At 38.5% G+C, this 14,323-nt stretch overlaps 1 protein-coding gene across 1 annotated transcript; it reads left to right on the forward strand.

Moving 5' to 3' along the window:
- Nucleotides 1–2,975: 2,975 nt before the first annotated feature.
- On the forward strand, nt 2,976–4,543 carry LOC110176577 (uncharacterized). Its single transcript, XM_020942989.2, has 2 exons — nt 2,976–3,206; nt 3,262–4,543. The coding sequence occupies exons 1-2, from the start codon at nt 3,032–3,034 to the stop codon at nt 4,455–4,457; spliced, it is 1,371 nt and encodes a 456-aa protein (XP_020798648.2). The 5' UTR covers nt 2,976–3,031; the 3' UTR covers nt 4,458–4,543.
- Nucleotides 4,544–14,323: the final 9,780 nt, after the last annotated feature.

The following is a 14,323-nucleotide window of genomic DNA, read 5'->3' on the forward strand; positions in this document are numbered from 1 at the left end:
ACATTTAAGCATTAAGAGAGATATAAAGAAAGAGAGAGTACAGAGAAGAAAGCTACGCTCGGAGCAAACTTGGATTGGAAAAAGCTCCCAGTTTCAAAGGTCGCAGAGGTAATTATCAGAGTAATATCTCTGATCTCTGGGGTCAAAGCTCAATGGGTGATGAACATTTACTATGATGTTGTAGGTTTGGTTTTAAAAGAGAGACATTTTCCCTAGAAAACTAAAGTTGGTTAGCCACCACTACCAACAAATAGTTTGGAATAATTACACAAGGAAATTGGTAAGAATGATCCTTCGGGTCTTAGCGTTAGACTGAACATCTATAAATTAATGATTTGTAATTTATGAACTCCAATTTTATTATGTTATTATATTATTTTATTTAAAGATGGCTTCAATCTTTAAAAATGATCATTAAAAAAGATTTTTTAAAATAGTAGAAGTACTTCAATATTAAACTATTTTTATTCCCTTGCAGGGTATTATAAGTATTATAGTCCAAAATCTTGGAAAACAGTGAAGGATTCATTTTCGACCGTATAAATTATATATATTCCTGATCAGCATCAAAAGGCGATTCGATCTAGCGATGTCCGAGAAAAATAATTTATTTTTTAAATTTCAAAATTAAAATTGGTATTCAGATTTATAAACCTTATAAAAACTAATGCAGGAAAGCTTTCGGAATTAAAATGAATGCTTTTTTGACTGAGCTATGATGGATATTCTCTGCCAGAATATAGAAATTTCGGTTTCCCAAAGTTAGTATTCCTTTCTTGTTTTTATTATAATTGATTTATTAAAATTTATGTTTTGTTGTTTTCAAAAATAAACTTTAAAGTTAATACTTTATTTGTTCTAAGTCTTACAAATCATTCAATAGTAAGATCGCGATAAACAATTCAGTTCAAAAGTCTAGACTCTAGACTGTTGCTTTCTGTAAAGTCATGTAAGTAATTACCTTTTGCTGAACTTGTACTCGAAGCTTATATTATTTAAATGTAAATAAAATCTATAGTGATTTCATTTTATACTTTTATTTGAATTCATTTGTAGAGCACTTCCCCATTCGACTATCCCCCAAAAGTCTCTGTTGCAATTTCCTCAAGTTTGTCAAGCATAAAAATGAGCAAATTTTCTTAAGTCACCCCCCCCCCCAAAAAAAAAGAAAAGTAAAAGAAATGAAATGAAAGGAAAGAGAACGTCGGCAAGCACTCTCTCCGCATTTCCCTCCGTCTCACTTTCTCCACCGCTGGCCAGTACAGTGCACGTGAATGAAACAATGAGGAGCAAGCGAGCGAGGGAGAACTGCCCTCTTGCGTCCTCTCTTTCCATTCAAATGAGCAGCAATGTCAATGTCAGAGCGGGGGAGAAAATTGTATTTATTTTGGCTGGCGCTCAAAGAAGAGGTGGCGCATATGGGTTAATGAATGATTGCTCGCCGGTCCGGTGGGAGGGGGTCGAGGGGGGCGGTAATCACACCCCGAGAACACATTGATTCCATTTTCTCCTTTGTGCCGGGAAACAAACAGCAATGCAAACTCAATCAGCGAGCCAAAAGCTGACGAAGCGAATTCCCACCAAATAAAGTCCGAGATAGATCATGGAAAAATCTTTATTGCGGTTTCTGTGGCTAAAAAGGGAATTTGCATACCAGGAATTCCTTTGATGATTTCAACAGGTGGTCATATATATGTTACTACATACACATACATCCATCCCACCGACAAAACGGTAATTAAGCAAAGAGCTTTATAATAAAAGAGCAAAAAAAAATAGTACTAGCAAAATCATGGCCCAATAATGTTCACATAAAGGAAATAATTACATTCAACTGAAGCACATTGTTGCTGTTTGCCTTTACCTGTATTTTGGCTCACCCCAAAACTACAGTACAGCTTCTACAGCTTTAACTAACTCAAATTGATATATCTCATAAATAGGGTCATAAATATTAAAAAGAAATAACTGATTAACTAATCATAAATTCAATTTAATTTTGTCCTTATATTAGAAATATAGAAAATGTTCTTACGTTAACTAAGCCCAGTACTATGATTTATTAAAATAGTATAGTTCTTGAATACTGCAACGAATGGAGACCGAATTCAAGCCCTTATGCCATAGCAGTTTGTCATACTAAAGTTTTACTGTAACCAAACTCACACTCACTCACTTGTAAACAAAACACAGTGGCACTCATTCGCACCCATACACCCAAATGGTCACAATTCGCATTCATTCACTTCATTCATTGAGCGGTCGAAACGAGGCGCGTAATAAATCGAAGTGCCGCTCTTTTGGCCAAGCTCAAGGAACACCACGCATACACACCCCCGCACGACACACACACACACACACAGAGGCACTCTTGGCCAAGTGGTTAACGGTACCTTTGTGGAATAGTGTCAGGGCCAAAATCGAGCAGCGGGCGGCTTTTGTTAAAGTTTCTCGTCGCTTTTGGCTGCAATTGGTTTAGCAACGCCACAGAACTGGGTCACTATCTGCCCGAAATCGGTAACAACTGTTCAACTTTTTGCCACCCCAAAAAATAGGTGGGCGAAAGCCAAATGGGTTTTCGCCTCCAATCTGAAATGTCAGAGGCTTTCAGGGAAATCAATTTGCAACACTGGATCGGATTTACATTGGGCAACCGTAGACTGTTGCGCTAAGTCTGTGCAACAGGGATCAAAGTTAGTGGTTACGCGTCAATCTCTGCCAAACGAGAATGAAAGAGCCTTGATTACATAAACTGAGATTCAATTTTTACTCGTGAATCTGCAAGAATTTAAAAGTGAAAAAAGTATGCAATGATTGCTTTTAAAGTTACAATTTGTTTAAATTTATACACGGCTTAAAGCAATAAAATATATGAATGGAACTGCATATGAAACTCAAAGGAAAAGTCTTCAATCAAGAATAATTTTTACTTCAGACAGGAAACAAGTAGCACTTGAGTTATCAATCAGATTAAACTGTCAATTGATTTTCATATCGACTTTATTATTAAAATAAAATAATACTGAACAAAATGTGGAACTCTTGGGCCTCCCTCGAAACTCTGGTGGTGACTTCTTTAGCACAGGAGCTACCTGGTCTCCCGCCACCTGAAGACGATGATAAGCCTTCTCCCGCTAAGAAGCAGAAAATGGAGGAAGATTTCTCCTTGCCACCGGATATGAAAAGAGCATTTGCAGCAGAATCTGGTGAGTCAGGAAAATGGGTTGTTTATCGCATATGATATGTAACCAATCCCTGCAGCTCGCTTACAGGAAATGCAGAGAAAATTCATACCCTATCAACCGGCTCCAGCACTGGGTCAGTATCCACCGGAGCCGGAGAACGATCGCCGGATGTATGTGCCCAGCTTGAATCAGTCTCTGACACATCGCGACATCTTCAACTACTTTTGCGCCTTTGGGGATCTGGAGCGGGTTTGTGTGAAGAATGGCGTGGACTCACTAAACTATGCCATAGTGATCTTCTTTCGAACCACATCCATGCAGATGGCCATTGCAGCCAATCCGCACTTAATCAAAGGTCATCGCTTGCTTTGTCGCAAGGCTGCGGATAAAAGTTCCAACACGGCTGTAAGGCCAACAAACCCAAAAAGGACTCTGTTGGAGGACAATCCTGTACCTCTGGCTTTAGCAGTTAGGCCGCCCGAAAATCAGCCCATGAAACTAATAGGGAAATCTGATCTAGAACAACAAAAGAAGACTTTGAGTGCCACACGATCGATGCAGGGCGACTTTAAGAACTTTAATATCAAACCAAAAGAGAATCTCATAAAGTCGAAAAAGTCGGTTGTTCCCCAAAAAGGCAATCAAACCTTTGTGTATGCAATAGCTGCACCAGGACGCAAATCCCGATGGAACTTTAGCCTGGCCGGGGGTTACACCACCCCGGAAGAAAAGGAGGCTTTAAGGGAAGGATATCCGGATGCTGCCAAGAAACTGCTGGAAGTTCAAACCAAAAAGTATTTAAATTCCTCGATTAAACCCATTAATTTGATCAAGCGGACAGTGCCTTTGAAAACTCAAGATCAAAACCATCCCTCATCGATTCCAAAACATATCCCAGATAGTTCTCGTATTCCTGTGTCCCAGCCTCCTGCAAGACTTCGGCGTCAGAGTATATTATTAACTCATGAAGAACTCATTTCAGTTCCAGTACAAACTCCTCTACAGATGATTTCTATACCCAATCCAAAGCCTGTTCCCTCCGTCTTGCCCAATCTAGAAATCTCCAAGCCCAAGACCAAGGATCTAAAAGGATTTCCCAGTAGTCCCTATTTTGGCACGGACTTTAGGTACGAGCATCATTGCTATACGAACGTTGTTGCTTATCAGAAGACTAAGTTATATATTGATCTGGAACCCGGGGAGAGGGAAAGGCGAAAAACCATTAAGGAATTTATTGATGAAAAATATGGAATGGATATTAAACAGAATTAAAACTTGTAAGAATATCAATCTTAATGAATAGATCTATATACGATTCGAATGCCATTAGTCTGCATCGATTGTTAACTTAATCAAAACCTAACTTATTTTAATCCTACATCACTAAGTCCAAAAGGTAACTCTGATTTCATAATTCGTTGGTAAACTTACCTTTGGCCAATTGTGGTTGGGTTTTTGTGCCCATTATGAGGGAGCTACTCGGTATGTGTGTCCTTGGCTGGTTTCCGTCTATCTAATCTGATGTGGCCAGCTGCTCTCATTCGCCTGCCGGCATCCGAGGCAGTTCCTCCGGTTCTTCGGTTCCGGCTCCAACTGTGACTGCGGTCCGTGGACTAGTGAGCGGACTGAGCGGACGCCAGCCTGCTCCATGTGGCGGCCTTGTCGAACCGCCGATGGCTGTTGTAGGAAGAGAAGATTTAGGGGATATGGTGGTGATTCAGTAAGCATTCAAATGAACAAGTCATCGCCGGCGGGGGAAAAAGTTTCGTATTTTCTAGATTTCTCTGTTGAATTTTTAATGACGTTTGTAAAGCTTTTTAAATGCGACCAGCTGGTGGCCCAGAAGGACACAAACTGGCCACACACTGGATGTGGGAAAGGATTGTGTGGCGCCCAGCTGGAGGGAATGTTTCCAAAGCAAATGAACTTGGGCTTGGTCTCGGTCTTGGTTTTGGTCTTGACTCGACTATTAAAAGTTTGATGCGTTCACATGGTAATTGTCACACGAGGGGTGGTGAGCTGATTGGCGGTGCCATCCATGGGTGTGTATGTGGCTGTGTCCATTAGCAGCTGTCACTGCTGCTGTAATAGTTATTAAACGCAAATACGCCCTCCCTACCCCCCTCCCTCCCCAGCAGGATGTTGGCCTTGAAAGGTTCGAGTAGCCTGCAAGGACTGCAACATGGCGTATACGTAATTTATCCCATAGCGGGCGAAGTTGTCGCATAACATTTCATAATCCATTTGCAACCGGATGCTCGGGAAGTAAGGCGCGCAGTAATGATTGAAAATTAATAAAAGCAATTACATTGGGGAGCAAACAAAAGAGAGGCAAATGAATACAAAGCAACGATTTGCCTAATGTGAGTCACCCGGGAATGGGGCAGAGTCGGAGTCGGACTCGCTCGTAAACAAAAAAAAACAAACACAAAAGCGAGATGAGAAAAGTTCCGAGTGCACAAGTACCCGGCGGAAAGTGAAATATATTGTTGAGATCATCACATCGAACTGTGAATGCTTTACCCAACAAAAAACAAATAAAAGAACTGAAGAATATATATGATATGATTCACTAAAATGTAATACATTCAATACCTTTTTTAATCTTGATTTAGTGTTGAAAACTTTTCACAAGAGAAATGAAATATAAAGAGTAAGAAACCGTATTTGAGTTGGAATAATATAAAATACAAGTTAGAATTTCATACTCAATTTACCGATTAATTACAGTTGTTAAAAGTATATAAAAAAAGTGTATATATAGTTATTAGTTATAAGATATAAAGTCTTACACGATCACTGTTATACCCTACTAACGTCGCTTAACCGTATGCTAATTGCGAATAATAAGAGTCCATTCATGAATAATAAACAAACGAACGATTTGTGTGCCGATCGCCGGTCTCTATAGGTCATTCCATTTGTTGATCGTATGTGACTAAGCCGAAAAGTTTATAGGTTTAAGCGTAAATGTGACTTTAAGTATTTTGCAGCTGGTCAAGTCTGTATGGGATGTTAATTAAGAACAAAAAAAAAAAAAAAAACACAAAAGCCGATATTAACTGGCACATTGAAAATATACTTCATCAATTGCCCCATTATTTAGGGTTTCAAGGGTAAATTTTAGCTTTTCGCTAATCGCATCGCTTCGTGTTCCGTTCTTTTGGCCTCAAACATTATGTGATTCTAATCAGCAATGGAACCGTAATCCAAATATGCCCCAAACTCTCTGTGAAACCAGTTAGTAATGCCGAAAATAACCAAAAACTAGAGTTGACTTTGAACAAGCACTAACAGAAGTCATTACGGATGAACGATACATGAATTATGCATAATTATAGTAACCTCTACAATTCCCGATTACACTTGATGTTCTTCATTCTCATCGACTGTGTAATATTATTCGTTATCTATTTATGGACCATTAAATCTATTTTAAATAAAAAGGGGGATAGTCACACGCCAGAAAATTATAAGCTAATGAACCTTGAGCTACTTAACCGGCAAAGAACTAGAAGTTTGAGTATGGACCTAAATCAGTTGAGGGTCAAGGGATTAAATATTTCAGGTGGAAAGGGTAAAAATAAAACCTGGACTAAGGCCTGTTTTTTATACTAACACTTTACTTTAAGAATTTCCGTTCCTTATTTTATATTTTATATAAGTATAATCCAATTATAACCACAAATATAAGTCTGTGAATAATGAAAATTATCAGTTCATTTCACACTTGTTGGTTAACTAACAGTTGAGTATCAAATATCTAACAAATTAAAATCAAATCCATCTTTCCAGAATAATTAATAAGACAGGCGAAGTCGAGATAAGCTAATTTCAGAGAAATATGGAAATAGAAACTAACATATATACAAGCAAAGTAATTCTCGAAGAGAACGCTTCCATTGTGCACCGGCGAGAGGCAGATACGAATCACTCGAGATACACTTGCTCAGGCACTCGGGCAACGGCGACTGGAAGGCAATCAATGCAATTGAATGTTGGAGCATCAATTTCAATTGATTTGGCGCAATTAGAGCACGAGCAGTAGGAACTATAAAGGGATTGGCAGGGCGGGAGCTACACCCACGTGCGAATTAAATAGAGACTGGGTTAAGGTTCAGATTCGGACGGGCGTATAGGTGAGGGAAAAGGGGACTTGGGTCCCTCCATAAAAGTCGCATAAATTATTTAGACTGCATTCATACTCTCTAAATGCCACGACCGTTGAGGAAGCGAGCGTTTCTGAATGGAAATGTGCAATCAAGGTCAGTGCTTCCCACATGGCCCCGTCGGCCACCCATTTTCACAACTCTCGATTAGTTTTTTTTTCACGACGGAAATATCCATAACCGTTGCTCCCTATGAAAACCAAATCCCTGTCCAGGGGGGCGGGGCTAATTAGAAGTTCAGAATTCTTAAGTTCCGTGGAAATTTCAACAAGCGACTAATCGGATGGCTTATATACATATGTGTGTTAGTTAGTTTGCTTTTGCAAACATTGAACGTTTTATTGATTGCTTTGCGGTGATTTAACTTGAAGTATTTCCTTTGTTTATATTTATCCTTAAGTTTTAATAGCGAAAATAGATATCAGAAATCAATAAATGAACAGAATACTTATCACATTTTACTTTCAGATTAAGATGTATAATAATTGATGTAAGCAATTGTAACCTTGCAACTTTAATACAAAAGAAATGCATAATGTGTAGTAAGTTTATGATAATTAGAATTAAATATAAAGCCTACTTAAGCCAGTCAAAAGTTCATCTCCTTCTGCTTAAAGAATGCACTTTATTGCTTCAGTGGTTCTTTGTATATTTTTATCACCATGTCAGCTTTAGAAATCCATTAGTGTGTGGTATTTAGGTGTCATGGGGGACATCTTAAGTTGAACCACAATCCCATATATATAGTGCACGCCGTCAACTCTAGATTGACAATCAATAATTTAGCCGTCTTCGTGCCCGTCCGCCTTGGACGGAGCTCTGCGAAAGGACTCATCACAGATAATTACCATGCAGTGGCCACTAATCCCGGGAAGCGTGGGAGTGCGTGCTCTCTGTGCTGCATTAAAAATTGATAGGATACTGGAAAACCAGGGCCTGACGACACGTGGCTCCCATATAGATGATGGGCCACGGGGCCAGGTGTGTGGGAAACAAGGAGGTTCTCGAATAGTACCCAGACTTGTTGAGCCTGGCACCTCAAACCAGGCAAACCTGGGGCCCATGTGGGGAACATCTGTCCGTCGATAACTGGGTTCCATTGTGCGGCGGATCAGTCTGTTTGTCACTTTGCTCGGAACAGCGACCGGGAAATTTGGGTTAAAACGGGTAACTCTCCAGGTGGGCTGTGCGTGTGCCAGCAATTGCGTGTTGGGAACACCTATACCACCTCCACTGCTTCACCCGATTCCCCAGGTAGATAGCGAAATTATGTATCCAAAATGAGCGGAGGGGCTATGAAGGGCGTCTATGGCAATCGCTTAAAGTCAAATTGCCGCCAGGAATGCAAAATGAAATGCGGGCTGGGGCTGGTGTTTTATTTAGATAGTTATAGTGGAGGAATGTGGTAAAGTCACCAAAGAAACTAATACAGATAGTCTTAAGCCGATGAGTAATATGGAACAAGACTTTTATTGTATTTAAAGCTATAAAAATGCAGTTTAGTAAGACTTTATAAACTCTTTATACTCCTATTCTGGAGTCTAAAGTCTGAAGTTTTAAATATTATGACTCATGACTTACTAGATTGCAAGAGAGTTAAAAGCATCAATTTCCTGTTGTTTGTGGGAATTCCAAAATGATTTACATGATTATTTCCTTTGCTTGTTGACATACTTGTTAAGATAACTAGTTAATAATAACTAGTTAAAGTCAGCTAAGTTAGACAAAGTACATGGGCAGATGGCAAAAAGGCTTTAAAGGAGCGACAATCTTCTTAAATAAAAAATATTCATCACTTTTAGTCACTTTTCTTACAATTTAATGTTTTTCAGTTTGAACATTTATACTTAACTTAAAGACTAGTATTCATGACAAATGCTTTTTTGCTGACTGTTGATACTACACTGAAATGCATTTTGAGTCATGCTAAGTTTAAAGATTAAAATATTAAAGATGGCTTTATTTCATTCAAGCTATAATATCCCCCAAGTAATAAATCCCTCAATAAGAAACTAATTATGTTTGATATCTGTTTATTGAATCTATTCTAGTTTACTGTAAGTCAAAACTCAAAACAGCTCATTAGTCCGATCTCCGTCAATGTTGATTATAATCGTTTTTATTCTTTTATCCAGACAGACCGAATTCGTCACGAAGACCTTGTCCGGTTAATTTGCGGCAATGTGAATGGGACACCGTGTCCATAGGGCGTGTGGGTAATACCTTTGGCCCTATATCACCTATCCCTACTTTCGCTCTCTCTCACTTTCTCCCTTTCTCTGCTCTTGGCCATAGTTGTCTATCACTGTTTGGCCTTTCGGGGGACCTACATCAAAGGCAGTGGAGTTGAGGTAAATCAATTCACTGACCAACTATTTCCCCGAAAGTATTTGCCCCATAAGCCAATATATACAGATATAATATATATATATATATATATATATATATGTCTGTTTTTTGTGTACATATCGGAATATGGCGACTATAATTTGGTGTGGCATATGGCGCACAGTGTCCCGAAACTCGTGCAAATAGTGGCATGCAATTTTTTCTACTATACTTTGCAAATTGCTTTTATGAGTGGAAAAATTCCCGTGTTGTTTTTAACCTTTATCAAGAGGAGAATATCCGCAGTTTGGTTAATTGGTGACTTTCACTAAATTTTAAGGCTTGAAATCATTCGATTTCCATTATAAGGTACTCGGGGCTTAAAAGGATGCATTTACTTGCTTAAAAATTATTTGCTTAGATTAATTTTACATAAAATTTTAAATATCTTTTCCATTTATTTTAAATTCAATTTAAACTTAGTAAGCTTTATAAATTATGGTTACGTGGAAGCTTGTCATTAAGGTGCTGGGTATGTTTCGGTCGTGTTCGTGTACAGCGATTAAACCAATTTTTCTAGCCGAGAGATTTCCCCTGCCAGAACTCCACCTCCTTCTTGGTCACTTTCACCTAGCCCGCGTCCTCGTCCTCGTCCTTTCGCGTGTTCGTCTATCGCCTTTGACACTGACCGTCGTCGTGGTCGTCGTCGTTGTTGCTGGTTACTCGTGTTGTGGACTCGCTTGGCGTGTGGCGTGCACTTATTGCTGACTGACCGATTGTCCATTGTCCGGATGGGGACGGGGATGGGGTTTCCTAGGGGTTGTGTACCGGTATCGCGGGTGACAGATAAAAAACCAGGGCTGACCGCGTTCAGAGATAGCTGTACCGAGACTGTTCCCCAAAGGACACCCCTCTCTCTTAAAAATTGAGCTGTGGTGCCAAGGGTGTCAATCAAAAGTGCCACAAGTGTCTCTGACATGTATCGATATCGGGTAAGATAGCGAGTGGCAGAAATATAATCAAGGTCACAGGAGAGCTCCTTGGCTGTTATGGCCAAGAACCGTAGTAAAACACTAGGAAATAATATTCCCTTCAGGAGAGACTACTGCTATTAATTCTGAATCTATTTCTATAGTTTTCCTATATCGAAATATGTGGTTTAGTTTCTGTTTACAATTGTATTTCTTATAAGAAATTTACCAAACATTTTACAGATTTCACTGCAACTTCACCGTGCCCTTGGATTAGTAATTGCCTGAAAAACATGTCCATTAAAATGATTATACGCCCTGTGAGGTATATACAATTTATGTGTCAGTTTTATAAGGAGAACTTAAAGAAATATACAAACTCTTAGAAGGACATTTGGAGTTTTCTCATGACTTTAAAGGGTATTTCTAATTCGCTCTTCTCTTCTCATGTCGAAAAATATACAACGTATTTTGTAATTTACTTGCCTTGGCTAGCTTCGTTTTTGTTGTTCTCAGCACTTATCTCAACTGTGGAGAGAACAAATTTGTATCTCTCAATGCCTTATCTTTGTCTCAGAAATATAGACACTAAATATTTCCATCGTTCGAATGACTCAAGAATGTGGGAGTTGGAAATAATGAAAGAAACTGACATAAACAATAAAGTAGAAAAAAAATGAATTGCTTATTAGCGAGGGAAATTCATATAAATTAAATAAAAGACTTATCCCAATTGAACAAATTTCATTTTGGTTGCTTAGTCTTAAGTTTTTGTTATTTTTATCTTACTCAAAGTTCAATTTGAAGACTCATACCTTCAAGACTCTAATTTTATCTTCGCTTATCTGAACTTTGGCAAACACAGCTTCTCTGTGGAGCAACCATAGAATTATTTCGTTCATAATTTCCTCAGTTTTGCAGCTAGCATATTCTGTGGTAATTATTATTTGGAGTCGGGGGTTAACTGCCGACAAACAAAAAGCAACAAACTGATAAAAACAATTAGAAACACCGCCACGGAATGAAACGAAAAGCCAGCGGAGTGGGAAATGCCTGAAATTAGTTTTTGCCGCGTTATGTTCTTTTTTTTTTTTTTTGAATGATTTCTTCTGTCTTTTAACGAAACTCTTCATTTAGAGTGCTGAGACAGACAGGATGACATCACTTCGTATCCATAGCCGTCGAAGATCAAGAGGAGAATTGGACTGAAGACACGTGTCTGTCTGTGGCTTAAAACTTCAGTTTCGTCATCTTTACTTTCTGTATATATTCACACACCGAAAGCTAACTACGAACTAGAGAGAAGCCAAAGTAAGAAAAATTTAAAGATTGGCTTAATCGGGGAACCCCCGGACCCCTGTGAATTTTGAACTGATCCCAAGGCGGCGATGTCGTCAGAGCTTCTTTTACAAATTGAAATATTCCGTCTTAAAAAATATATGTAATTGAAATATTAGTTATTACCAAAAAGCTATGCGGCTTAAATACTTTAAAAAAACTGATATGGGAAAGGAGTTGTATTGTATTTTACATTAATTTTCTAGACAGTTTTGTTTGGGATTAACTTCAATGCAACTTTGTGTTCATATTTAAGTTTAATTTAATTCGATGGATTTTTGTTTGAACCCATTTTACCGATAGCTTCTCTTTGTTTACTTGTTGTAATGTCAATGTTCTTAGACCAGACAAATATCAGATGTCTGATCAAAAGTCAATGACCAAGATCTGCAGATAAAGCCAATGACTATAACCATGACGAGGCAAAAATATAAACCCAACCAAATTGCCGGAAATTTCTAATAGAAACGTTAAATAAATAATTTAGATTTTGGCTTGTGCTTTTTTTTTAGCACAGAAACGGAGATTGCAAAAGATTAGCTCTGAGCCAAGATGCCAATTTTCTAAGAACAAACTTTGCCAGGTGGTTAAGCACAGTCGGGGATTGGGACTGCTTTTGCATATTGCGCCAGCTGCTTATAAGTCACTCCAAATAATTAAAGAATACAGAAACAGGGATGCTGCTATGGCTATATTGGTATAAGAAACGTTTGATTTCATGTTCTGATGTCTGACTTTAACTTTATGTTTAATGGTGTTCCCAAATAATAATTATAAAAAATAGAACCCCAAACATTTTACAAAAAGTTGAGGTTTTGTACCGGAAAGAAACAATGTGGTGATAACGAAAAGGAAACAGAAATCACATTTCTGTAAATGCAACAAATTGTGTCATTTCCGCTTTGGAAATCTTTCAGTGGGAATAGTTGGTATATAGAAAATTAGGTTTTCAGCCATTTCCCTCTAGTTTTTTCTTTTCTATTATTTTCTTAGCCACTTTTTATCCAAATATTGTGGCAACGCTCACCCGACAAAAGCCGTGGGGAAGAGTGAGACGGTGAGAAGGTGAAGCCGAGCTGAAGACTCCTATGCTGTCGTCTTTGAGACTAGAGCTTTTAATTTTGGCGTCCGCTTGCTTTTGATGTTGTTGCTAATTAAGCAGCTGTTGCATGCGCTATGTTTACTTTGTTGCACTTTGGTCGAACTTTCCGACGGATTGCGGAATTATTTGCGAGAAATACGAGCCGCCAACTGCAAAGCGAAGAAAATGACAGACCAAGAGGAACCCGCGAATTGGATCAGCTGGCCGGTTCCCGGGAACTGTAATATTTCCTGCCGACCGCAGGGTTCTTTATTTATATATATCTTCTTTATTATTATTTTTTTTTTGCCGAGCACACGACCGCGCCGTCTTAAGCTTCGAATTGAACTGAAGCGGCGAATTTTCCCGACGACTTTAGTACCAACTGAGCGTGTTATTCGCCGCTCGACGCTCGCTCGCTCACCTGCTCTCTCCCTCGCTCGCTTGCAAGCTTTGCACTCTTCTTACCAACTGATAAGCGGTAACAAGTCAGTGTTGCCAATGCGCGTTGCCAACTATTGTTCGCTTGCGTGGGCCGTGGGAAAAAGCTATAGCTGGAAAAGCTGCTAAAGCTACGAGTTTAGGTATTCCCCAAATTACATCTGAGACTCCCAAGCTCAGGGGAAATTCCTAATGAACCAGGTTTTCTGTATAACATGTGTGTAAATACCTTAATAAGGGTAGAATCAGAAAATATAGGTCCTCCCACGTAAGATTTGTTATTGATATGAAATAACTCTTATACGTTTATATGCCCTGCGTATACGTAATATCACGTATACGACCCAATGGACTTTTCGATGACTAAGAATTATTACCTGCTTTTTTAAGAGTTATTTGATAGTTAACTTAACGTAACTGAAATTTAAAAAAGTCAAAGTCATTTGGTTAAGAGAAGAACTTCTAGAAGTTTCTGTATATATTACGTATACGACACATCGGACAGTTGGATGGTTAAAAATGGTTTTTTAAATTGTTTCTAAGTATCGTTAGTTAATTTAACCTAAATTAATTTAATTTTAATCAAGATAAAAATTTATTTAGTCAAGCGATAAGAAGCTTTAGTTTTCTAAAGAAATTACGTATACGACACATTGGACAGTTGGATTGTTAAATATGATTTCCTACATTTTTTCTGAGTATCGTTAGTTAATTTAACCTAATTTAATTTAAGGAAATAAGAAAATAAATTGGAATATAAAGTCTAGAACTAGGCCTAATCCCACCTACAGCTTCTTCATACATAATAAA

This window comes from Drosophila serrata, unplaced genomic scaffold, assembly GCF_035046125.1.
Source record: "Drosophila serrata isolate PLE 108 unplaced genomic scaffold, ASM3504612v1 contig_30, whole genome shotgun sequence".
Taxonomy (NCBI): Eukaryota; Metazoa; Arthropoda; class Insecta; order Diptera; family Drosophilidae; genus Drosophila; species Drosophila serrata.

Coding starts and splice junctions, on each gene's coding strand:
- LOC110176577 (XM_020942989.2), top strand. CDS start 3,032: ATGTGGAACTCTTGGGCCTCCCTCGAAACTCTGGTGGTGACTTCTTTA. Junction 3,207..3,261: donor AGCATTTGCAGCAGAATCTG/GTGAGTCAGGAA, acceptor CAATCCCTGCAG/CTCGCTTACAGGAAATGCAG.